This window comes from Notechis scutatus, chromosome 1 (genome assembly GCF_049901735.1).
Source record: "Notechis scutatus isolate UNSWTSFEM ecotype Mainland chromosome 1, rNotScu1.2, whole genome shotgun sequence".
Classification (NCBI taxonomy): domain Eukaryota; kingdom Metazoa; phylum Chordata; class Lepidosauria; order Squamata; family Elapidae; genus Notechis; species Notechis scutatus.
In genome coordinates this window covers 300,924,224-300,949,506 of record NC_142009.1, presented here as the reverse complement: position 1 = coordinate 300,949,506, position 25,283 = coordinate 300,924,224, and the positions used below count along the sequence as shown (strand labels likewise).

General features: G+C 37.9%; 1 protein-coding gene across 1 annotated transcript in view; it reads right to left on the bottom strand.

Annotated features, from left to right (window-relative positions):
• The window catches only part of RIN3 (Ras and Rab interactor 3), a 96,604-nt gene that overhangs the window by 52,614 nt on the left and 18,707 nt on the right, over window positions 1–25,283 (bottom strand). Inside the window, exons 2-3 of the mRNA XM_026679207.2 lie at window positions 16,563–16,752; window positions 4,873–4,987 (exon numbers count right to left, since the gene is read on the bottom strand). Of these exons, the coding sequence (XP_026534992.2) occupies window positions 4,873–4,987; window positions 16,563–16,752 (305 nt within the window). The remainder of the gene's footprint in view (window positions 1–4,872; window positions 4,988–16,562; window positions 16,753–25,283) is intronic.

Genomic DNA, 25,283 nt, shown 5'->3' with positions numbered 1-25,283 from the left:
AAGATAAAACTGGCTGAGATACATCACTGGAAAGGTCTTAAGCCATATATTCCTGGCTGTTCTCCAGAGGATTTATCCCTAGCCTCTCATGGCAGGGTTTCCTGAAATTCAATCCACAGATGGCCCCAGATGTAGGAGATTGCAGATTTAAACACAGATTAATATATTTCAAGGATTACCTCTGATACTTGGGCAGGAATGTGCCTTGACTTCAGATGTTTTTACTACCTACACCAGATCAAAATCTTGGGTGTATATGATCTAATTTAGTGTCTGGACCAGCCTTCCAACCATTCCCAGTATCCTGATCCTCCTAGTTCTCCTGCTCCAATTTGTTCTCTTTCTAAGAATCTATCATTCATTCTGACTGTGTCTGATGATTAATATTCTTCACTCCACACTAAGGTTTCAGAGAATGTTCTGAAGTCATCTTGGAAGATAACTGGAATGCTTCCATCAGTCATTACTTTTCTTCTTTATGTAATATGCAAAATTGCAATCAAGAATCTACACTCCAGGAGCGTAGGAAGTACACTGCAGGGGAGGACAATAGGATCTGGGATAAACTAGAACAAGGGTGTTCAAACTTGGCAAGTTTAAGACTTATGGACTTCAACTCCCATAATTCCTAAGTGACTGGAGGAGGAATTCTGGCAGTTGAAGACCACAAGTCTTAAAGCTGTCAAGTTTGAAGACCCCCGAACTAGAGAGAAAAGTACAGGATCTCTAGATGTGCCTGGGATCTGTTCAAGTGATGGACACTCTTATTAGAGAAAATTCTCAAAAAAATAGCATGTGCCCAATATTTGTTGGGAGACTACCTGGAACACAGCCATCACTTAGCTTGTTTCACTCCATCTCTTCTCATTCAATTTAGCCTCATCAGACCTAGCAATGAGATAGATAACAGATAATCAGAGTTGGAAGGGACCTTGTAGGTCATCTAGTCCAACCCCCGCCCAAGCGGGAGACCCTACACCATTTCTGACAGATGGCAGTCCAATTTCTTCTTGAAAGTCTCAAGTGATGATGCTCTCACAACTTCCTGAGGGCAAGCTGTTCCATTGGTTGATTGTTCTCACTGTCAGAAAGTTTCTCCTTATTTCCAGGTTAAATCTCTCCTTGTTTAGTTTCCATCCATTATTCCTTGTCTGACCTACAGGTGCTTTAGAAAATATCTTGACCCCTTCCTCCCTGTGGCAGCCCCTCAGATATTGGAAGACAGCTATCATGTCTCCCCTGGTCCTTCTCTTTACTAGACTAGCCAAGCCCAGTTCCTGCAACCGTTCGTTGTATGTTTTAGCCTCCAGTCCCCTAATCATCCTGGTTGCTCTTCTCTGTACTTTTTCTAGAGTCCCAACATCTTTTTTATAATGTGGTGAACAAAACTGGATGCAGTACTCTAGGTGTGGTCTTACTAAGGCTTTATAGAGTGTTATTAGTTCCTCCCTTGATCTTGATTGTATCCCTCTGTCAATACAACTTAGGATTGCATTAGCTTTTTTGGCTGCTGCTGCTGCACACCGCTGGCTCATATTTATCTGGTTGTCCACTAAGACTCCAAGATCCCTCTCAAGGTTACTGCTATTGAGATCTGATTGAAACCAACAAATATTTGATTTCCTTGGACCCAGAGCTGCATTTGGCTACATCTATTTTCCAGTTGCAGCAAAAGGAGGTGGTCAGTCATCCTGGCTGAGATCACCACCATTTGGTTCCCGCCTCCTAGAATGATCTCATATGCAGGCTGCATAATGAGATCATAATGACTGATTCTAAATAAAAAGATTCAACAATAGGATACAAAGGTAACCTCAAGGGTCATTGTTGATGCGGTTCCATGTTGCAATTAGTTTAGACATTTTTCATGAATTATGTTAAAATATGCTCTGCTGTATTTGAAGGATTAATGATGTTTTGCAAGGAATACTGAATTATAATGCATTTCCAGATAAAAACAGAAACAAGCTGAAGCTAAATGGTCTGCTTAGTTGAAAGACTAAAACTGTCTTTTCTAAGCCTCTGTTTTGCTTTTCTTTTTCCATTTACTCATTAGTTTCCATATGAATAGTGCAGAAATGCAGAAATGATGATGTCATAGCTTTGTGATTGTTCAAGCTACTTTAACTCCCCTCTTTGAATCATGATATGTATGCCACAGAACTCATGAATATTCCCCAAGTATTTCCATAGTTCTAGGCACTGATGTGTGTCAGTGCAAACTATTCTGAGAAATGTTTGAACTTTTTTTTTTTTACTTCTTTCCAAAAGTAGCAGCTCGGCAAACATGAGATTGTGCAATGCTGCTTATCAGAAAATGAGATCAAATGTGCTGAGGAATCAGTCTTTTACACAGTTTTTTTTCCAGAAACAGGACACTCTAAATTTCAAATTGCTGAATGCTATGGAAGTATGTGTAGATACATCTTCACACAGACACACACATTTTTAAAATGTTTGGCTTCTTTGACACAACTCATTACACTTGAGAATGTGACCTCTGAGAATAGCTAGGACAAAAGAATTAATCGGCAAGAGGCCATTGTGGGCCAAGCCACAGAGAGCAGCATTCTAAATGTTTTAGTACTCTGGAATAGCCATTAGCATTTGCATTCACTTAATAACCTTATTAGCAGGAACTGGGAACAGCAATGAAATGAAAAAGTAACCTGGAAAATTGCCAGAGAGATGTGGTGATTAAGGAGGAACACACAGCCCATTTCAAAATTCAAGGAAGGAAAAGGTTATGTCCCTTTCTGAGCAAGCAGGTAAAACTAACATAGCACAGTTGTAACACAGCATTCATGATACAGGTTCAGCCTTTTTCATGAATTTTTCTATTCTGAACATCAGTCTTAGTCAGAAAGACAATGTTTTTGTGGAATTTTCTACCAAGAGATACCAACAGCCATTCACCAGTGTAGAACATATTGCAAAAGAAACAGGTAAAATGACATAGCTTTTCTAAGACCCATAATAGGAAAATTGGAAATTTCATGAACAGAGGCAGCAATATTAACTGTTTCTCCAAGCTAAAGGGGCCTTACGTCCAAATTTGCTGCATTTTATTTTAAGGGCCAGTCCTGTCTTAGTTGTTTAAAGATTAAAAACTGAGAGCTCCCTAGAGTTCGATACAAGACGGGCAGCTATGAAAGAAAAGAGAGCAATATTGTTGAAAACTACCTCGGTGTTAACTGCCAGACAAGAAACTGAATACGCCTATCTAGCCACAATCGCGAGCATTATGACAAAAGGGACACAGGCCATTTCATCACAATCTCTCTCATATGGTGAAATGTATTGGTTTTTTCCATTTCAATCATAATAACTCTGCAGTCCCATTTTTATTCATCTTTTTTTTTTTTTTGCCGATAGGTAAACTTCCATCCAATGGAAATAGGGGGCTGGACAGATGCACCAAGACAAGCAGCCTACCACAATCCAGCAACAATTCCTATTATTACTACCAGATTCATTTAATCTAATACTCTAGTCCAGACTTGGTTTTTAGTATTGATCAACCAAATATTATTAACTGGTCCGTAAACAGAGCATGAAAGCAAATCCTTTTCTTTTCTTTAGTGTAGGACTCCAGCACTTGAGATAAAGCAAAATACTACTCCTGAACCTACAATATCCATTTAGCTATCATGGTTAAGTAACTTCTGGTAGTGCTATCTTCTCTCAATTTGTCTAGTACAAGGGTGTCAAACTTGCGGCCTGTGGGCCGGGTGCGTCACATGATGGCCCCGCCCCCACCTGGTTTAGCGAAGGGGGGAAGTCCCGATATGTCACATGACACCATGGTGATGACATGAGTTTGACACCCCTGGTCTAGTATAATTTTAAAATCATCTTGCTAAAAAAACACCAAGGAAGAATCTCTTCCTCTCTCAAAGGACAGCACTCCTGAGAAGATCTACCTCAGAGAGAGAAAAATAACAGAGTTGGAAGGGAACTTGGTGGTCTTCTAGTCCAACCCCTACTCAAGCAGGAGACCCTATATCATTCCAGACAAGTGGTTGTTCAGTCTCTTCTTAAAACCCTCCAGTGATGGAGCACCCACAGCAACTTCTGAAGGCAATGTGTTCCACTGATAAATAGCTCTTACTGTTAGGAAATCTCTCCTTAGCTCCAGGTTGCTTCTCTCCTTGATGTCGATCCTGAAGATGACATATGCGTAGCCATATTTTACTCTAGCTTTTGTCTATTCCTTTCTTAGCTTCCTTTAGGCTTTTTGCAAAGGAATTTTACAGTATTTCAGGCTCCCCACTTTCCAGCTGTTGAAAGGGGGGTTATAGAGATAAGGAAGGAATGTTATGTCTAGATGGCATTCTTTCCCACGGGAATAGAGAAGATGCCTGCAGGTGGAGGAGGGATGGACTGAGAAATGATTGGAGATTGTGACTCTGAGGGGACGTTTCAAACTTTTGCTTTTTACTGGGTGTAATTCCGGAATCTGGCCAGAGTCGGAATTACCTTGCCAATTTGATATGTTTCTAATAAACAGACTTTAAGAAAGATGGATGCCTTGGATTTTTATTCTGGGGACATATTGCTTGGAACCTTGACACTTGCTTAGTTTCCAACCATTTGCTTGCCTTCCGGTGCTTTGGAAAATAGGATGCTTCCCCTCTTCTTTGTGGCAGCCCCTGAAATATTGGAACACTGCTATCATGCCACCCTTAGTCCTTCTTTTCATTAGACTAAATAAACCCAATTCCTGCAACCTTTCAAGCCCCAGAATCTGAAGTTCATAGCAAATGTATATGCAGGCAAATATACTATAAATATATGTACTGAAACAGATCATAGTGTGTATATAGTGTGCATAAATATTGGAATGTATTTCAAGAAGGGAGATAAACTTACAAGATTTTTCTTCTTTTATCTTGTATTCTAGAATGTCACACCCCTCTTTCTGGACTGGAAAATGAACTAACAGGAATAGATTTTTCAGGGTCTCATCTTTCCGAACCATAAATATCTAAACAGAGAAAAAGGGGTAAATGAGATTACATGAGAATATAAAATATTTTTCTGTCATTTAAAAATATCACATCTGAACTGTAAATAAACACATAATTTTATAACACCCTTACCTAAATTACAGTTTCACATATTGTTCTTATGATCAGTTTAATACTGGAAGAGATTTTTAGATTGTTTTTAAATCAAGTTTGGTGTATAGCTTTAACATTTAAAGTATAACTTGTACTCCCATGAATTCCTTACTTTCTTCCTCCTTGAAGAAGGTTGAAGAAGAAAAGCTGATGTCCTTCTACTGAGAACATATATAATTATTATAGGTTCTTATCATTTTGAATCAGATAAACTGAATGCATAAATTTGCAGGTATGCATTGTAAGGAGATGGAAGTAAATTTTTGTATTCTTGGTATTGTTGTATCCTGAGTATATCAATCACTGATCAGAATCACTATAGATTTGGATGCCTTATAAAAGAAACAATCCTAGCTGATGGGATATAGGCAGCAGTGTCTTATAGGCATATAAGTAAAGTTCCTGGTTTGCATATCATAACATCAGCATGCTTGGGATAGAATTCAGTTTTGGTTGTGCTTATGGACTTTGTGCTCTGGCTAAATGCTCACCAGTTCTGTCATCACATGTAGCACATAATGCTACATGTGGGACCACTATAACTAGTAAGTTAGTCTACTTCTTCTCCGACTTATAAAAAATGTTTATGTGAAAGCTTCAGTTGAAAAAATCCATAATGTCAGGCAGAGGTCAACATACACGGGCTGGGGGCTTCCGGTTTGAGCTTCTTCGGCGACAAACCGAAACCTCGTCTCTGCGAGGCTTCGATCCGTGCTCACCGCTGGAGTGCCCCGGGCTGGCTGGTTTCGGGGCTAAGCCACCCTGTAGAGGTGGTGAAGAAGGGGGAGACTGCCTGCAGGGTTGAGGAGAGCCGCATCTCTCCTCCCCAGCTGGCCATTACTCCCTTTCCTGAAGGTGGTTGTAGTGGTGGTCAGAAATGGCCACCACAAAGAAGAACTCGACTGGAAAACAATGTGCAGGAGGCAGATAAGAAGAGAAAGTTTTGGTTGACCGGGTCAAACAGCAAAAGCAACAAATAAGGTACCCTGAAATTTAAATTTAATAACATTGTTCCCAAAGAAGATTTTGAAGCTGTGAAGGAGAGAGAGAAGGGAAAGGATTAGGGTTTTTTTCTTCCCTTCCTTATACTGACAGCTAAGAGACTTAAGCAAGAAATTGAAAAAAATCCACTTTGACATTAATAGGCATCTTAGCTGAAAATAAAAGTCAAAAGGATAATAAAGATTTCTGGATATTTAAAAGTTTTTAAAAGCAGGAAAGGAGAAAAAAAAAAGAATAAAGGGCAGGATCTGGAAAAATGGAGGAGACTGCCTGGAACTAAGGAATGGAACTGTAACTAAAAGGAACTTACAGTGAAATTTCAACAAAATTCCTCAAAGATACATTTTAATTGAAACTTGGTAACAAAATAATAGAACCCCAGGAAGAGAAAGTGGAAAAAAGAAGCAGAAAGAAACAGCCTTGGATTATTTGGTGATTTCTGGTTTTTGCATCTGGATGATTAAAATTAACCGGGTGGTTGTTTAAAAGTCTTTAAGATGGTATCACTCTTACAAGAACTGAAAATGGAACTTTAAAAATGGAAAGAAGATGCACAAGAAGGAAGAGGTTCTTTTGGCTTCGTATTTCAATTCTTAGAAATGGAGATTTGGAACTATGAGAAACAACAAAAAATGCTTGCAGAACAAAAAGATTGGGACAAAGAAGAAGCCATCTTTAATGATCAAATAATTTTAAGTGGGGGGAAAAAAGAAAAGGGGGGGAAAGAGAGTGAAAGGTTTAAGACTAGAAAAAACAACCAAAAAGAAGAAGAATTTGAAAGATAATATTAGAAAACAACAGAAGAGGGGATTACAGATGAGAAAATTAGAAGTAGAGAGACGAGGGGGTAAAAAGGGGAGGGAGAAGAAGAGGGGGAAGAAGGCAAGGAAAAGAAGTTGTAAAAGACAGAAACAAGAAATGGAGAAACAGGACTTCCGGTTTGCAAGGTTTCGGTGGCGGCAGGGATTCGCGACACCGCGCGATCCCTGCTGCATTCGCCGCCAAGGTTCCCCCGATCCGTTTGGATCTGGGGGATAAAGCTGCCCCATAGAGGCAGCTGAAAACAGGGGGGATCCGGAAAGGGGTTTGGGGGTGACGCAGACCCCCTCCCCAGCCGGCTAAACCCCCTTTTCCCGAGGCGGAGGAACGGCGGTCAGCAATGGCCGCCATGAAGAAATCTGCAGCCGGACAAGCAGGTGCAGGAGGGAGAAAGTCGGAAGAATAGTGAAAGTTGCTTCTAACCGGGACAAGACAAGAGAAAGTGACCTGGAATCTTGAAGGCTGCTAAGTATGCATTGTCTCTAGTGAGAGTTACAAGCTGCGAATATCTTAAAAGGGAAAGTTTTTTTCTTTGTTCCACTCTCCTTCCTAAAGTGACAGCGGAGGGAGAGGGGAAAAAATTGGAGCAAAATTTGAAAATAAGGAGAAGATTGCCTAGAATTTTAAAGAGTTACTAAACATCAATAAGACTTCCAAAAAATATATTTGAAAGGGAACTTTGTGATTAAACTTTAACTCCAGAAAGAGAAAGTGAAGAAGAAGAAGGTATTTAAAAGAAACAGCCTGTTTGGATTGTTTGGTGACTTTGGAACTTTTGAGAATTATTTCTGATTAAAACATCTGGGTGGTTGTCTGGAAAAACTTTTTCTCTACACAATGGCATCACTTGTGGATGGATTGAAACTTGTATATCAAAAATATGAAAAAGAAAAACAAGAAGGGAAAGATGGTCTTGGCACTATTTTTCAATTTTTAGAAATGGTGGTTTATACTTATGTGAAGCAGAATGAACAACAGGATGAAGGGGACAAAGAAGAAGCCATCTTTGATGAACAAATGACTTTGGTTGGAGAAGGGAAAAAGGAAGAGAAAAAGTAAAAGAGGACTCCAAGATCTGGAAAAAAAACCCAAAAAGAGAAGAATAAGGTGAAAAGGGGACATTATGTTAGGAAACAACAGAAAGGGGGAAAACAGAATAAAAGGGAGGTGGGGAGACAAGGGGTTAAAGAGGACAAGGAGAAGAAGAAGCAAGGGAGAAAGGAAGGGATGAGAAGCCCTAATGGTGGGGAGCAAGATGTTAAGAAGCAAAAGTTTTTTAGAGATAATGGATAAACTTTATTGATAAAGGGATTCTAGAAAGGTACATAAGACTGTTTTTTTATATTTGTATTTAGAAATAACCATAGAAAATTGGAAATAATATGTAATTTAAAATGTGACAAAATATTTAATATAAACTAGTGAAACTTTTGTTAAGAAAAAAGGAGTACTGCAATGAAATATGATTTAAGATTGTCATCTGGAGCGGGGGGTAATAATTTTTGGAAAGCATAATTGTTCCCACAAAGGCATGATATTTAATTGAAATGGATAAAATGTTTAAGATATAAATGATTGTTAATATTAATGATCAGACTATGGTATTTTAGCGAAATTTTTTGTGAAATGAGAGATTTGAAGTAGAAGAAGGAGGAACATCGTAATGAAATAATGAGCTATAATATGTGATGTGGGGGGGGGGATAACTATGGAAAATAGGGCTCCCATAAAAGTATGTGATTTAATTGAAAAGTAATGTGTTAAACGTTTAAGATATAAATGAATATCAATACTAATGAATAGATTTGTATCATTTTTGATAACATAGTATAATTTTAGAATGTACCAGACAGAATCCCAATGTAAGTTATGTGTTTTATATTAAGTATTATAAATATAGGGGAGAGAGATAAAGGCATCATACTCCATATAGTGTACAGGAGAAGTTTTTCTTCTTTTTTAAAGAAGAAAAATAAATGGATGGCTGGAAATAGAACAGACAAAGAATAATAAATATTATGATCTGAATTGAGAGGAGATAAATAAAATAAAATTGAGAAAACTTAAAAGAGAGGAGAAGTTATATAGAAAATTGAAAATGTTAATAAGATATGAAATGGTATATAAAAGGAATATGAATTTGAATTTGTGTCTGTACCAAGAGTTATAACCCGGGACTAAGCAACTTTCAGAAAAGAGATTTTTTTATGGTTTTATGTTTTGTGTTTGTGTGTATTTATGTATTGTATGTCTTGAAGAATTAATAAAACTTGTTTAAAAAAAAAAAAGAAATGGAGAAACAGGGAAAAGATATAAGGATTGTAACCATAAGCTTATTTAGAGATAATGGGTGAAAATTTAATTGCAAAAGGGATTCTGCAAAAGGTACATAAGATAGCATTGTTATATTATAAACAGAAATAATTTTAGAAAATATGATTAAAATGATGGATAAAATATTTACTGTAATGTAGTTGAATGTTTGGTAATAAATAAATGAATTAAAATGATTGGGAGAATTAAATGGGAACATTTTTAATTATTAGTAATGATTTATAAAAATATAAGTGAGAAATATGGGGAAAAAGAGTTAACTATGGAAAGTTTATAAGTGTTCCCAAGGAAGTATGATATTTAATTGAAAAGAAATGTTAAAGATGTTAAGATTTTAATGAATATTAATGATAGAATTGAATTGGAATGGAATGTGTGCTTTATTTACACACACACATATATATATATATTCTTTTTAAGAATATAGTGTGTATTTTAAGAATGTACCAAGCAGAATTTGATTGGAAGTTATGTATTATATTGAATGCTATAATCTTAAAGGTATACACTGAAGCTTAAATAAGAGTTTGAATGGATAAAATTAAAAGATATAAAGGTGTCATACGGGTAACTACAGGGAAAAATTTGTTTAATAAGAAAAGATAATATGAAATTGAAACAGGACAGACAAAAGTATAAATATAATGATTTGATTGAGATGAGATAATTAAAATAAAGTTGAGAAAATTAAAAGAGGGGAAAAACTATGTAGAAAACATAAAACAGTAATAATATATGGAATAGAATATAAAAATGAGCATGAAATTGAGTTTGGTGTCTGTATGAAGAAGTGATAACCTGGGACCATGCTATTTTCAAAAAAGATGTTTTATTTATGTATTTTGTTTTTGTGAAAACCCAAATAAAACTTTCAAAAAAAAAATACACGGGCTGATCTGGTGACAATACCCAAGATTGTAACTTGGTCTTTAAGAAGATGGCCACACTCACACTGGCCACACTCATACTGGTTTAGTGAAGGGGGGAAAAAGTCCCGATACATCACATGGCACCACAGTGATGTGAGTTTGACACCCCTGCAATAAGAAATTGGGTGAACGGATTCTAAATGTACATGGATTGAATACTAATGTGAGAGACAAATGGGAAAGAAGGATGTTCAGGTGGCTTTCACATATAGAGTGAATAAGGATTGAATTGCAAAAACAGGGAATAAGGAGTAAATGGGCTGAGAAGAACAGGAAAGTCAAGGGGATTGTGGTTGGATAAAGTTAACGAAATGAAAAAGATGAAAATATTGAAGAACAAAAGGCAATGTATATAAACCTATTGAATGTGGGAGAAGCAAAGTGCTTTGCCAGGATTGCTCCGTTTCTTCATTTTGCAAAACTTTCCCTAAAAAGAGGCAGTATAATGAGCATGCGTTTGACTGTTGGCTTATTTGTTGAAGTTACAGCCACACATTCCGTGTGTGTGTGTGTGTGTGTGTGTGTGTGTGTGTGTGTGTGTGTGTGTGTGAAGCACTAGGGAACGCTGCTCACTGTATAGCTAACTCTACATTGATTCAGTTATGGATTCCCAACTTTTCTGCCTTAGGTTAAGTTTAACTGGAAATTCGTTTAGCCTCACAACAATCTGCAGTCCATTCTGGATTCTAATATGGAAGGTGAATCCACCTGAGAGAAAAATGTGGGAAAGTATTTGCAGGAGAAAAGATTAGTTTCAGGAAAGCTGGGAAGTACAAATGTCAAGGACCTACAAAAATGCCTGCTCCTAATGGTTTCTGGATGCCAAATGGATCAGAAACCATCCCTCTGTGGGAACAATGGTTTTCCCCCAAGGTCCTCACTCTTAATGGATATCAGAACAGTTACATAGATGAATGATCTCACTTTGTTGTCACAGTTCTGTACTAATCCAATTTGGGGGAGCTTCTTAATGGATTGGAGATCTCCATCTTCTTAATGGAGATGGAAAAGAGGATCTACTAATTTCTTCATTTCCTGAATCATAGCTCAAAAGTCTATTGCTTCTCAATCATTAACTTGCTATGACCTGGAAATAATATTGTCCAAAATGTGATCACAAATAGGAAACAGGAAAAGTTTGGAAGTATTGAAAGCTGCTTCTCTTTCCACATATTAAATTTCAAGTTTATTTATTGCAAATTTTGCTCAGGACTCCTGCAAAATTGAGTTATGAATTAACTTAAACAAATACATACATTTTTTATTCTTGGAAATTTGATTTCCCTAACAATGGATTAAAAGCTTCTTTTATTGCCCCTTATTCCCTACAAATGATCACTAATTTTTTACAGTAAGGTTTGCCAGTGGTAGGATTCAAATTTTTTTACTACCGGTTCTGTGGGCGTGGCTTGGTCAATGTGGCAGGTGAAGGATACTGTAAAATCTCCAGTCAGAGGTGGTATTTGCCGGTTCTCCGAACTACTCAACATTTCCGCTACCAGTTCTCCAGAACTGTACAGAACCTGCTGAATACTACCTCTGAGGTTTGCTAAGTAATAGATAATAACTATTTTGACCCTTTCTGTAAGCATCTAATTAGAGCCTGAGCTCTAATTATGACAAATTATAGCCTGTCCTTAAAATAGAAAACGAAGTCCTTATTTATTTGTTTCACACATATATTATTTCTTTGTTACCCACATTTATTATTTTTATAAATGACTCAAAGTGGCAAGTATACCTAATACCTCTTCCTCTTCCTATTTTTCCCATAACAACAATAACCCTCTGATTGTGGATTGGACTGAGAAAGAGTAACTGGCCCATAGTCACCCAGACAGCTTTCATGCTTAAGGTGGGATGAGAAGACTTTGTTAGGAATGTAAGTCACCTAACAGTTATTTGGGTTGGAAATATATAAACTAGAATAGACATTTTAATACTATGTCTTTAAGAGAATACTAAATCTGTAATTGGGTGTGGTTCTTCAAACAGCCATAAGATGGAGCCAGAAACCTGGGTTGTTTGGAGTCTCAGAAGAGAGTGTGAGTGAGTCTCTGTTTCCTTCTGTTGGAGAGTATTGACTTTCCTCCTAATTGACTGTTATTCTTGGATTTGATGTGAGTCTGTTACTGAACTATTTTTGATGCTGGACTTTGTTATTGGATTATACCTGGACTGAAAACTGACTGCTTTACCTGTGAATGACTTGGACTGCTTATCTTGAACTTTGCTAAAACATTTATTGGAAGTAAAAACCTACATTTACTGTACAGTGTATCTGTGTGCTGTTTGTGTATTATTCTTCACTACTCTCACTACGTCTCCCTGTATGCGCTCATTCTCCTAATGGGGAATTACCTCAACAGACTTATAGCTGACATTTTGCCTTGGGTCAAATAGAATGTCAAGAGCTCTAAAAATAGATTAATTATAGACTAAATATAGATCAAAAAGTGGGAAGGGTAAAGTTAGCAATGCTAATGATGCAATAATATGCAATAGCATATAGCAATAGCACTTAGACTTATATACCGCTTTATAGTGCTTTACAGCCCTCTCTAAGCGGTTTACAGAATCAGCATATTGCCCCCAACAATCTGGGTCCTCATTTTACCCACCTTGGAAGAATGGAAGGCTGAATCAACCTTGAGCCTGGTGGGATTTGAACTGCCAAATTGTAGGTAGGCTGCAGAAGTAGCTTGCAGTACTGCACTCTAACCACTGTGCCACAGAGGCTCAAGTATATAGTAAGTAATAGCTAACATTAATTTATTGATAGTAGGAAATGAATTTATTTAATAGGCGACAAGGCAGAATTATCACATATTGAGGTATTTTCATTGAAATAAACTTTCACACATTTCTGAATTTATTGAAATCAAATTCATAAGTTTCCTGAGAACAATGTTCCCACTCTATCCACTCATTATAACGATAATAAAAACTTCCATATAATTATAACTATGGGTTTATCTACAGCTAAAGTCAGATTCTTTGTCATGTTAAGGAATGGATATATCAGCACTTTCCTAATTTTATTGTTCTTAAAACATGCTTCATTATTGCTATCATGCTATTGTCAAGAGATGTTGTCTTCGGTCCTGCACCAAATTTAATTTCTGAAGCATAGCACAGCACCATCAGTTAAAGCAAGGGACAAACCTAAGTGTCTATGGATACACATGTTTGCTCCAATGCCAAGACCATGAAATAGCCTTAGAAAGCTTCCTATCTTGTCTTCTCAAAAAGCATCCTGTGAAACCTCAGCCATATCATATTTTCAGGCAGGATTTATCACTTCATCAAAATGACTAAGGTAGCACAAAGCCTGCCCCTTTTTACATGGAAGTGACATGGTGCACTCACAAAAGAAGAAGAAAAAGAAAACAAATGAAGAGCTGCGATCAGTTTAGATCGACTATGTGTCAGAATGTTCAAACAAATGGCAACTTCAAATCTCAACAAATAAATGCTCTATCTTACATATTGGTAAAAAAAAATCAGAAAATAAAATACAAGCTGAATAGTCAAGACCTTGTTGATGACCCAAACTTTGTCAAGGACCTTGGAGTACTCATCTCAAATAATATAAGTGCTAGACCCCACTGTAACTACACAGCCAAAAAGGCATTAAGAGTTGTCAATCTAATCCTGCATAGCTTTTTCTCCGGTAATATCACTCTACTAACTAGAGCATACAAAACACTTGCTAGACCAATACTTGAATATAGCTCATCAGTCTGGAACCCGCATTACATATCTGATATTAATACAATTGAGAAAGTCCAGAAATATTTCTCAAGAAGAGTTCTCCACTCCTCTACTCATAGCACAATACCTTATGCCACCAGACTTGAAATTTTAGACCTAGACAACCTAGAACTACACCGCCTTCAGTCCGATCTAAGTATAGTGCATAAAATTATATATTGCAATGTCCTACCTGTCAATGAATACTTCAGCTTCAACCACAACAATACAAGAGCACACAATAGATACAAACTCAAGGTTAATCGCACCAAACTTGATTGCAGGAAATACGACTTCAGCAACAGAATGGTCAATGTCTGGAATACTCTACCTGACTCTGTGGTTTCTTCCCCAAACCCCAAAAACTTTAACCTTAGACTGTCTACTATTGACCTCAACCCTTTCCTAAGAGATCTGTAGGGGGCGTGCATAAGCACACCAACATGCCTACCGTCCCTGTCCTATTTTTTTCTTTTTTTTCTTATTCGTATCCATTTCATGTATTCATAACCATGTTTATACTTATACCTGACATCTAATAATCACTTGACAAAATAAAATAAATAAATAAATAAAGTTTTCATCAGTTTCCTGCTAGTTTCTATTAACCCCTCTGTGAATCCAACTGTCTTTAACACGAATTCTGAAGAAGTGTAGTGGATTCTTAAGGCATACCACTTAAGACCTAGGTGCTATGGGAAATGCAAAAGGCTCTAGCACCTGAAAACTATATTTTAGAAAGCCATGCCATGGATTTGCATCTTTTCCCCCCATCAATCCCTAGCCTACAATTTAATTTTTGTTTTACCCTACTGCAGAATATATCAGTGGTTTCAATCAGGCATTCATCAAGATCCTAACATTTCTTTCAGGGGCACTGAAAGCCCATTTAAAATACATTAAATTAATATATGGAATCTTCACCGTTGTGTAACCCATTTACCTACAGTTCCTTCTAGAATTTGTATTTTATTACTAGCATCTGTAAATTATACTACTTTCCTATTCCCTGTGATCCAGTTCATTTGAGACTGGCATAAATAACTTGGTTGAGATACAAAGCTGCCTCCATTGTGATTATCCATTCTGCTTTTAGCCCTTTCATATTCTCTATCAAGGCCTGTCTTTTCTAAAGAGCTGTCTCTAGAGTGGGGAGAAGATTTTTTGGAAGTTAGAATGACACAAGAAAGGAAGCAGAAGTGTGCTAGAAGGAATGACTGCTAAGGACAGAGCCACTGGGACTGAGCAGCAAAACAAATGCAAATGGAGCTGGGTTTAGAACAAAGTAGAGATGAGATATATGAGGGAATAAGGAGATGAAAGGCTCTCTGTGGAAAGGATTGGTGTAAAAATAAATATGTCCACCAGCTTTCTGTTGGCCTCCAGATAGTGAAGTTGTGAATTCTGTGACAACTGAATTGGGGAGGTTGATAAGCACCAAATAAGAGTATATGTGTTAATAATCTGCTGTAGTATGTATTTGTTTCCTTTATTCAAAGATAGCAGCTGGTACTACAAAGGAATAATAAAAGATGAGAGATTTGGTAAATGGGAGTTGAAGAGTAATTTTGTATTGCAGATTTGAGTTATTTACAAGCAACACATGTCGAATATCAATGAGCAACAGCCTTTTTGTTTTTTCAATCATGTAATAGTTATAAAGCATTTTATGGTCAACACAATTGCTACAAAAAGTTATTGTGGAAATAAATCTAAGATGTAAGCTGAAAGATGTAAGCTGGAAGCTGAAGCAGAGAAAAAAGTTAGAACAAAATCTCCCAACAGATCTCAGTAAAATTTCACTAGATATGCATTACACAATATTTTTTTGGATAAGCTACATTATATAAAGCAAAGGAAAAGTGAGAAATAGTCAGAGAAATTAAAGTTAGGAGAGAAGAGAAAGACTCGGTCCTCAGTCATTCTCATGCTCATTCATGACCAAAGCACCCCAACATACTTTTGCATTCAACTTTTGTATTCAATCCACATTCATTCATGAAATTGCAATCCTTTGTTATCAATAATTAAAAGTCCCCCTTCCTCGGACAAAATATGATTGTTATAATAAGAAAAATTCAATCCTTTTGTGCCAAACAGAAGAAATTCTTGAGCTAAGCACGTATTCAGAAGCAGATATTAGTTTCTAAAATGTTTTTTTACATTGTCCTGTGGAAAAAAAGTTGTTTGAAAAGAGCTGCATATGAATTTTTAAATAAATCAAATGAATTAATCATATGCTGCATCTGGCTCTGAATAGCCCACCTGGAGAGGCTAGTAAACAACAGCAACCTGTCATTCCTGATGCTTTCATGCTATCCTGCATTCCCCAACTTGATGCTTCTAGATGAGACAGACCATGTTGGTTGGGAATTCTGATGAGGGACAAGCCGATTAAGGCTGGTCTGTACTATTTATGCCTACAGTGCTATCTTACAACCAGTCCTATGAACATTGGAGGGAGTGACAGCTCCATAGCGGGTAAACAAAGCAATCGGGCAAATGCAGATGAGCTGAAAGATCTGATTCAGGATCAGACCGAGGTTGGAGAAAGAATATCTGGTCCCTGAAACCTGGGTTATTTGAAGAAGCGTAACTGTACCCCCGATAGTTCCTTGCAGAGGATGTCAGAAGCCTTTTCCAGACTGATACCAAACTGGAGCCAAACTGGGCAGGTTTTGATGAGCTTCTCAAGGATATTATTCCTCTGCAGGTGAAAACAATTCCTCAGAGCAACAGGCTGACTTGAGGGACCTTTGTCTTCCTCCTCCTCTCCAGTTTCTGTAGCAGGCCTGGATAAATAAAACAAATCCCAATCAGATTGTTAATGGCAGTTTGTCTGTAATAAAAATGTTATATATTTCTCTGTGTGGGTGTATTGCGCAGATTACAACTTCAAGTGATTCAGCTAGGATTAGCTTCAAATACTCTGAATTTATGTTCCTTAGGTATGTAACTGAATCAGTGCAGAAGTTAATGGCTGGTGGATTAGTATAATTTCAGTCTACATTACTCTCTGAAGGAAGGTACACATTCAAACGCAAGCGTGTGTGATCATGGAGGAGGAAATTTTAAAAAAGTAAAAATAGTATAGAGCATTCACAAATTACGCTTATTTATTATTATTCAATTTGAGCACCCAAATTGTTGGGGGCAAGATGCTGACTCTGTAAACCACTTAGAGAGGGCTGTAAAGTAAAGTGGTGTATAAGTCTAAGTGCTATTGCTATTCTGGGAAGCTTGGTGAGATGTTTCTAGAACTTTACAAAATGTATATATCTTCTATGTCAGTGGTCCCCAACCTTTCTAGCTTTTAAGGACTGGCAATGGTGGCGGGGGGAGAGAGGGGATGGTAGAGGGGATGGTTCGACATAAGCAGCGGGCGAGCACACTTGTGTGCGTAGCTCAGAGGTGGAATTCAGCAGGTTCTGACCAGTTCTGGAGAACCGGTAGCAGAAATTTTGAGTAGTTCGGAGAACCAGCAAATACCACCTCTGACTGGAGATTTTACAGTATTCTTCCCCTGCCATGCCCACCAAGCCACATCCACAGAGCCGGTAGTAAAAAAAATATGAATCCCACCACTGGTGCAGCTCCATTTGCACAAGCAGCGGTGGGAGTGCGAGTGCCCACCGTTTGTGCAAGTGGAATTTTGCTCACTCGCCCACTGCTTGTGTGGCCTGCTTCTGAACAGGCCACAACCCGGGAGTTGGATATGCCTGTTTTATGTTATCTCAAGATACTCTGTTAACAACAACATGTCTAAAAATAACCTACTACTTCAAAATCAGAAGGGTAGAGCACATTCCCACCAGAACTGTTACGAACTAAACAAACTCGTTCATCAATAACCCTACTAGTTTTACTTCAGTAGCAGGCTCGTAATCCTGCACTTCGGATTGGCCCGCGAACAAGCGAATCGTGATTGGCCGCCTTTGGCTGATCTGATTGGCTGACAGTGGGCCGTCTCTGATTGGACGCTTTTAGAGCGGTTAATTCAATTTCATTGGTTGTTGTGACAGCGGCTAGCTCTATAAAAGAGCTGCTGCTGCCCAAGCACTTCGCTCTGTTCTGAATTCACTATTAAAGAGTTGAGTCACTACCCGATGCCTCGTCTCCGTTATTGCGCCCACTCCTCCAGATCTAACAAGAACACTCCATATCTTGTTGTATTACAAGTTTGTCAGGCATCTGTTTTGTTTACTCAGTTTGTTGCAATAGTTTTTCTGCTGCAAGCAAAGCAGTTCGCTGCTTTCCACTTTCTCATCAAATTGCATTTTGAGATGATTATCACAGAGGGCAGGTTACAGCAGGCCAGAACTTAAGCAAATGAAAGTGTTAGTGAGTCCCCATAGGAACTCTGCAAGAGGATCATTAGCAAGTTAAAAATACTTAAGATTGTTTTCTATCTAAAGTTAGATTTGTTCACAGATGCAAAGCAGGTGGGACACCATTTGCAGAGAGTGATATTTTAAACTCCCCCTGTTATTGCAAGAAAAACCACATTATGGTTACCAGTAAACCATGATGCCTACTTATTGGAGATTTGGAGCTGAAAGATAATGAGGGAGGATCTCAAAGGATGGTCAGCATTTGGCTTGATAGTAAACAGTCTAGTATTTCAAAAACCAAAATAGATGACAGAATTTAACATTGGTTGTTCTGAATGCAGCTAAGTACATTTGGAGTTGATTAGTACCTGCCCCGGAAGCCATTCTATTTGTGTCCAAGGAACCTACACTGATATGGCCATATGGTCAACGAAAATCAAGCTTGACTCAAATAAGCCGTTTTTACAAATAGTAAGGAGACCATCTACTCTTTGATGGCATGAGAGTTGCCCAGAGTCATCTTATCAAGGAACTGAAACAGCATGTAAATTTAATGAATAAATCAAATAAAGAAATCTTCATCTAAAGAACTATTCAGTCTATGACTGGCTCAGATAAGTTTTCTGAGCATCTTCAGTGGCCTGCCAGAAACTTACTGATTCTCACCCAGTGCTTGTGTCTACTTTCTCCATCTATTTCCAACATGAAGAAAGCGCACCATTTTTCTAAAAATCCACATTACTATGTTTTTATTCTCTTTTGGTGATGCTTCTGTAACCCGCAGGAATGGTCAGTTTTAAATAGGAGGGGTTTCCTATCACATCTGGTAGGTTCCTTTTACTGTTAGTCAAAACATCCAATTTCAATATGCAGTAAAATGTCTTCCTCTCCTCAACGCATAATCTCTTCCTCATGAAGCTTTTAACATAACAGTTAAAAGTTGTTTACAGCATTCTTAAACCGCCACCCTCCAATTTCACAACTTGCTACCATGATGATTGACAGCCACTTGAAAAGGCTCTTGAATGCTCCCGGTGTTACATGGGGAGCTTTGACTGTATGATTGAGGTTGCCATCTTGACTTGTTGACTCCTCATCCTCCATAAGTACACTTGCAGTAATAGGAAACACAGATTCTATTATTGTGAGGACTTGATATGATGGCTGCACTTCTGTTGTGAATGGATTTTCATTGAGGTGAGTTAAACAGAGCATATGCCATCTCCTTCTTAGCAAGATTTGGGTGGGGGTGGGGGTGAAAGGCCAGCTGTGCTTAGCATCTAAGCCAGAATAAATAATACTAATATATACTATCAATTTGCTCTTGAGCTGGAACAGTTTGTGTTTGTGACATAAAGCAAAAACAGGAGCCAAGCTTGTAATAAATTTGGAAATGACTTTTAAAATTTAAATACAGTAATTAGGTTTGGAGCATATTAAGTAGTAATTAAATTTGCATGCTGAATTTAATTCAGAATATATGTGGAAGAATAGTTTTGGTAATGATAGGTAAGAGGATTGCAGACTGAATCAGGCATTTATTTAATCAGGCTTTGGGAACTGCCTGCTGGGTTCAAAATGTTGGCATATTTGTTTGCTGGATCATTTCACTTTCCATTGGCTGCCATGGGCACTGTCAGGAAGGTGATGGGTCTCTTCCCACTTGAAGTGAATGAATGAAGGTTTTTAGCAGGAGTGTTGAGGTGTTTAAAAAGCCAAGATGGTAGCTTGATGGTAGATTTTGCATAGATAATAAGATACACACACACACACACACACACACACAGAGAGAGAGTAAAGTAAATGTGAAAAAGAAAAAGACAGAGAAAAGAAGATAGATTTTTTTAATTCTCTCTCTCTCTCTCTCTCTCTCTCTCTCTCTCTCTCATCATCTCATCTCATCTTCCCATCTTCCTCTTGGCAGTTATATATTCTAATCAAACCTTTCTCTCCAAGATTTTACTGTAATTCCCTTCTTTGTATAACCTATTCTTTTCCTTATTTACCTTTTATACACATTGTATGTGCAACACATGTGGAAAAGGAACAGAACTTCAATTATGCAACTGTGGCCGCCATCTTGACTCTAACAGTATACAGTCTCTCTCAAGAACAATGGACATTTAAAAAATGTTGCATTTCCTCCCCCCACCCCCTGGGCTCACGTATCTGTCTTCTGCATCTGATGCATAGTCTCCAGAAAAGACAAAGTGGGTATAATGTGCTCATGAGAGCTCCTAACGTTCATATTTATGAACATCCAAATCACATTTTGTCCTTTGAATCTTGATCTATGTACTGTACAGCCCTAATTTATATTGCACAGTCTTCTCCCCTGTTCACCCCAAATGATCAAGTTAATAAACAAAACTTCATTATTACAGTGATCCCCATAACTTAAATATTAAAGTATTAATGATACACTGAGCTATAAAATCCCTTGATTCATGTTAGAGTGGCTAAAGGTGAAATCCCTTCAGTTCTTAAAAAAGATTGTTGCACTTCTGTTGTATTATGTTCTGCTTATTCTTTAACCGTTTTACTTTGAGGTGGATTTCTGGCCTTTTAAAACTATGCTCTAATCTAGACTTTGAAAGAGGCACATCTGCAAAATAATTGCAGCTATTAGATAGTATTAAAATTAATAAGGAAGTGAATAAATAAACACTAGTAGTTCACTCCACTTTTTTCCTGTATGTACACTGTAGCATAAATCTAATTTTTCAAGTAAATCAAACACAAAATTACTTCTAGCATCAGTTAAGCAGATTTCAGCCCAAGGAATAAGATACCTTACTAGTCTCTTGCTTGGCACCTCCCTGTGTACATACCAGAGGTGGTATTCAACAGGTTCTGACCAGTTCTGGAGAACCAGTAGCGGAAATTTTGAGTAGTTCAGAGAACCAGCAAACACCACCTCTGACTAGAGATTTTACAATATCCTTTCCCTGCCACACCCATCAAGCCACGCCCACAGAACCAGTAGTAAAAAATTTGAATCCCACCACTAGTGCATACCCTAGTCCAGTGGTCGCCAACCAGTGAGCCGGGGACCACTGGTGGTCCATGAGAAAATTTTGGTGGTCTACAGAGAAATGTCACCCCAAAAGCACCCCCTCAAAAGCAATTAATCCAGGCTGCGCGGAAACACAAGGCTTGCGTTGCTTGCATTGTGAACAACATGAGGTAGTAAGGGGAGGGGGGAAAGGGTGGAGGGGAAAACTTGCCCCACTCGCCCCACGGGCCTCGCCTGGCCACCGGGCTGCTTCTTTCCACTTCTTTCTTCTTCTGCTTTTGGCTGCATGCAAGGAAAGCAGGAAAAGTCTTTCTTTCTCTCCCCCAAACTCTGCTAGAAATGAGTCTTTGGGACCCTGCAAGGCATCCTGCTCAAAGAGGCTGCGCCAGTCTCACAAAGTCTCACAAAGACTCATTTCTGGCAGAGTTTGGGGGGAGAGAAAGACTTCTGCTGCTTCTGCTGCTTTCCTTGCATGAAGCCAAAAGTCTCTCTCTTTCTTTCCCACTCCCCTGAGAACGGAGCTGTATCCTGCAATCCCAAATAAAGAATGATCAATCGGTATCCTGCAATCCCAAATAAAGAATGATCAATCGGCAGGAAAATGGGGTGGGGAATTTTCCTGTTTTTGGGATTTTCCCAGGGTCTCTGGTTCATGGGATTTAAAATTACGAGTTTGGTGGTCCCTGAGGTCCAAAAGGCTGGTGGTCCCTGAGGTCCAAAAGATTACCCTAGTCTGCTCTGGAATATCTCCAATCTTTTGTACAAATTTGGGAATTTATGGGCATGAGATTCAGATTTTATTTACTGGCAGAACAGTTGCTAGACTTGAAGTAGCACTATGAGTTACAACCTTGGGTCCCTTTTCAAAGTTTATTCAATTTCTTGAGCTTCTTGCTTGAAGAAGCTAATTCTATAGATGCTGCAAACTACACAATTCTAAGTTTATTTGTTTGTTTCTTTCTTATTTGGCCACCCACCCAACAGATTCTGGGAGTTATGCAAAATTAAAACAACACTTCCGTAGTCCAGACCGCAATGTCTAAGGTTAAAACAATAAACTCAATTGATCAAAAAAACCAATTTCAACTAAAGTAGAATTGGAATCCCCACTAGATCTTTTTCCTTTTGCTGAGTGCCTGAGTCATGTTGATTAATCCAGCCTGTGGAAATAGCATTGGGCCTCTGCTTTGTCTCAGTAGGTCAAATGTACAGAGGCCAAGCTGTGAAAAAGCTTAATCAGCTGTTTGATCTGACTGCACTGCAAGCATCACAGGTAACCGCAGAACAAAAGAAAAGTAGAAAATGGGTTAGCTTTGGAGTTCTGATGTCTTTGCCAAGTTTCAAGATTGGGGTCAAGAAGGAGATCATATCTATTTTGCTTTGCATGCATTCTATTTTGCACATTACTTTGAGAACACTGCAGTTTGACAGCAGGCAGTGGTTTCCCTCCTTATCAAACAGACTTTTTTTCCCCAAGAACTTTTTTTTTTTTAAAAAAAGACAGATTTCTACTGATCACAAAAGTAGAGCCAAATCTATAAGTAGGGGGCAGAAATGACAGGAGGGAGAGCTACAACTTGTGCAAACCTGGTCCCACTAATTGTTTCCCCAAAATTTCTTTTCCTAGATGTTCAGTTTTCTTCTGAATTATAGAGTCAAATTAAAAAACAGGAAACAGTAACAGAATTGGTTTGGAGGTCAACCTCCTGCTAGTAGACTTCAGCTGAGCTGCTCAATAACCTATAAATAACCTATATAAATGGATCTAAACTTTCAGAAATTCCTTCACGTCAATATTGAATATTTAGTACAGAGCATGATCAGTACTCCTATTCAAGCATCCCCAAATAGTACACAGTGTAGAAAAAATTTAGTAGAATGCAACAGAAAATTTAGAAACACATTAAGAGCAATAAATAGACCACGTAAAACACGTCACCCACTCATCACATTCGTATATTCTTTGAACTACAGCTTTGGCATATAGACATATAAGAGGTTTATCGTGAATTTTAATGAATTTATAGCAGTTTAGCAGCAGGTAGATATTTTTTTTTGCTACCAGCAGATACATAGTCTGACTAACTCTCATCTATTTCCAATCATCTATTATCAATTTTTCCAAAATCCCTACTCTATTGTGAAAATATTTGCGAGGCCCCATGGTTTGACTTTTTCTCTCTTCTCGTAGCAAAAAACCTACAGCAGGATGAGGCTTTTGGGAGAGGCCGTTTTTCTTCTGTGGCACTTCATGAAAAGGCCATATGATTTTGCACACAACCTCTGCTGAGAAAATTGCACTACTCTGAACACAGAGATCATTTTTCCTGAGAAAAGGGAGGGTTCCACAACTAAGCAACTAATCGTCACTCTGTAAACAAGGCAGTGAATTTATATCCAGGTTTCCTATTAAAATTCTGGATATATTAAAATGCTAGAGCACAAATCTGCCCTGCAAAGCCAGTAATAAAACAGACCAGTCTTACGAATTCAATTTCAGAGTAGTTTATATGAATACTTTTACATATCTGCCTGCTAAAAAGAACATTTTATATAATCCATCTGCTGGACATTTGGCTTGTAGAATGTTCCTAAGGCTAGGTTACCACGTCTGGCTTGCAAAATTCCAGATGACCACTAGAAGAACTCAAAGAGTTGCATAAGGGTGTCATTGCTGCCATCCAGATTTTTGCAGACCATATCTGATAGCTGCCATAAGGTTGTGTTTCTGGAATAGAAGAAAACAGTTTCCAAATGTGGCTGACTAGTGGACACCATCCTATCTACGAAGCAAGTAATCTGTCCTTCCAATCACTCATAGCAAAAAATACCTTGCTACAAATCTACAGATCAGAGAGCTCTGGGTCCCATTCACAAAGAGCCTTTCCTGGCCATCTCATTTTGCAGAGATGCCTGGTATTAGCAGAATAATTGGTGATATAGCTCAATTAATTGCATAGTAAATCGCATAGAAAGTGCGGTAATTTATATGACATGAGTTACAAAGTGGCTCAGCTGGAAGCAAAAAGATCTGACATAATCACTTACCTTTGGGACCTTGTAGTATCAATGCAATTAGTCAAATCAATGTACCTTAACTTGCTTCCTTAGGAGTAAGCAGCTAAATTGCATGTTGATTTACACCCTTTAGAACCCCCTTAGTCCCCTAGGGTCACTCGGTGTTGTATACCAGGAAGTAGGAAAAAATTTTCCCTGAATTGTGCTATGATAGTAATTGTTATTCATGGGCAAGTTAACAACCTGTAGTAACATGCTTCAGAAGGAAAAGATTCACAACTTATATATATAGGACAGAAACCTTAAATGTTTAAAACTGCCCACAAACTATGGTGTAAAGCAGGGATGTCAAACTCGCAGCCCATGGGCCGGATGCGTTGCACACTAGCCACGCCCACTCCGGTTTAGCAAAGGGGGGAAAGTTGCGATAAGTCATGTGACGACCATGACGTCATGAATTTGTCATCCCTGGTGTAAAGCAACTATAGTCCTTTCACTTTTCTTTCTCTTTATTCTTAAACATCAAAAAAAACACCTGTTAACATTTGAAAACAAATGAGAAAGTTGCTAACCTTTTCCTCTTTGCTTTTATGTCCCCTAATTTCTCTATCCATAGAGCAAAATAAATCAAAAGCATATATGAACAGCACTTGATTTTAATTTATTTGTTTACTTATGAAACTTAATAGATTGCCACCTACCAAAAATTGGCAGCTTCCAATAATTAGAAGGTGTTTGGGTACAAAAGTTACAAATGTCAATATAATTCCTAATTCTACTCCATGTTAAGAGTGGCAAATGACATAAACTGTATCTATGAAAAAAAAGCATATGGTAGTCTTCATGTTATCAATATTAAAATAGAAAATATTGTCATTGTTTCTTAGATCTTAAGCTTTAAAATGTATCCTTTTCTTTGCAGGGCAAAATTATTAATTGAAATTATTGTATATTTGAA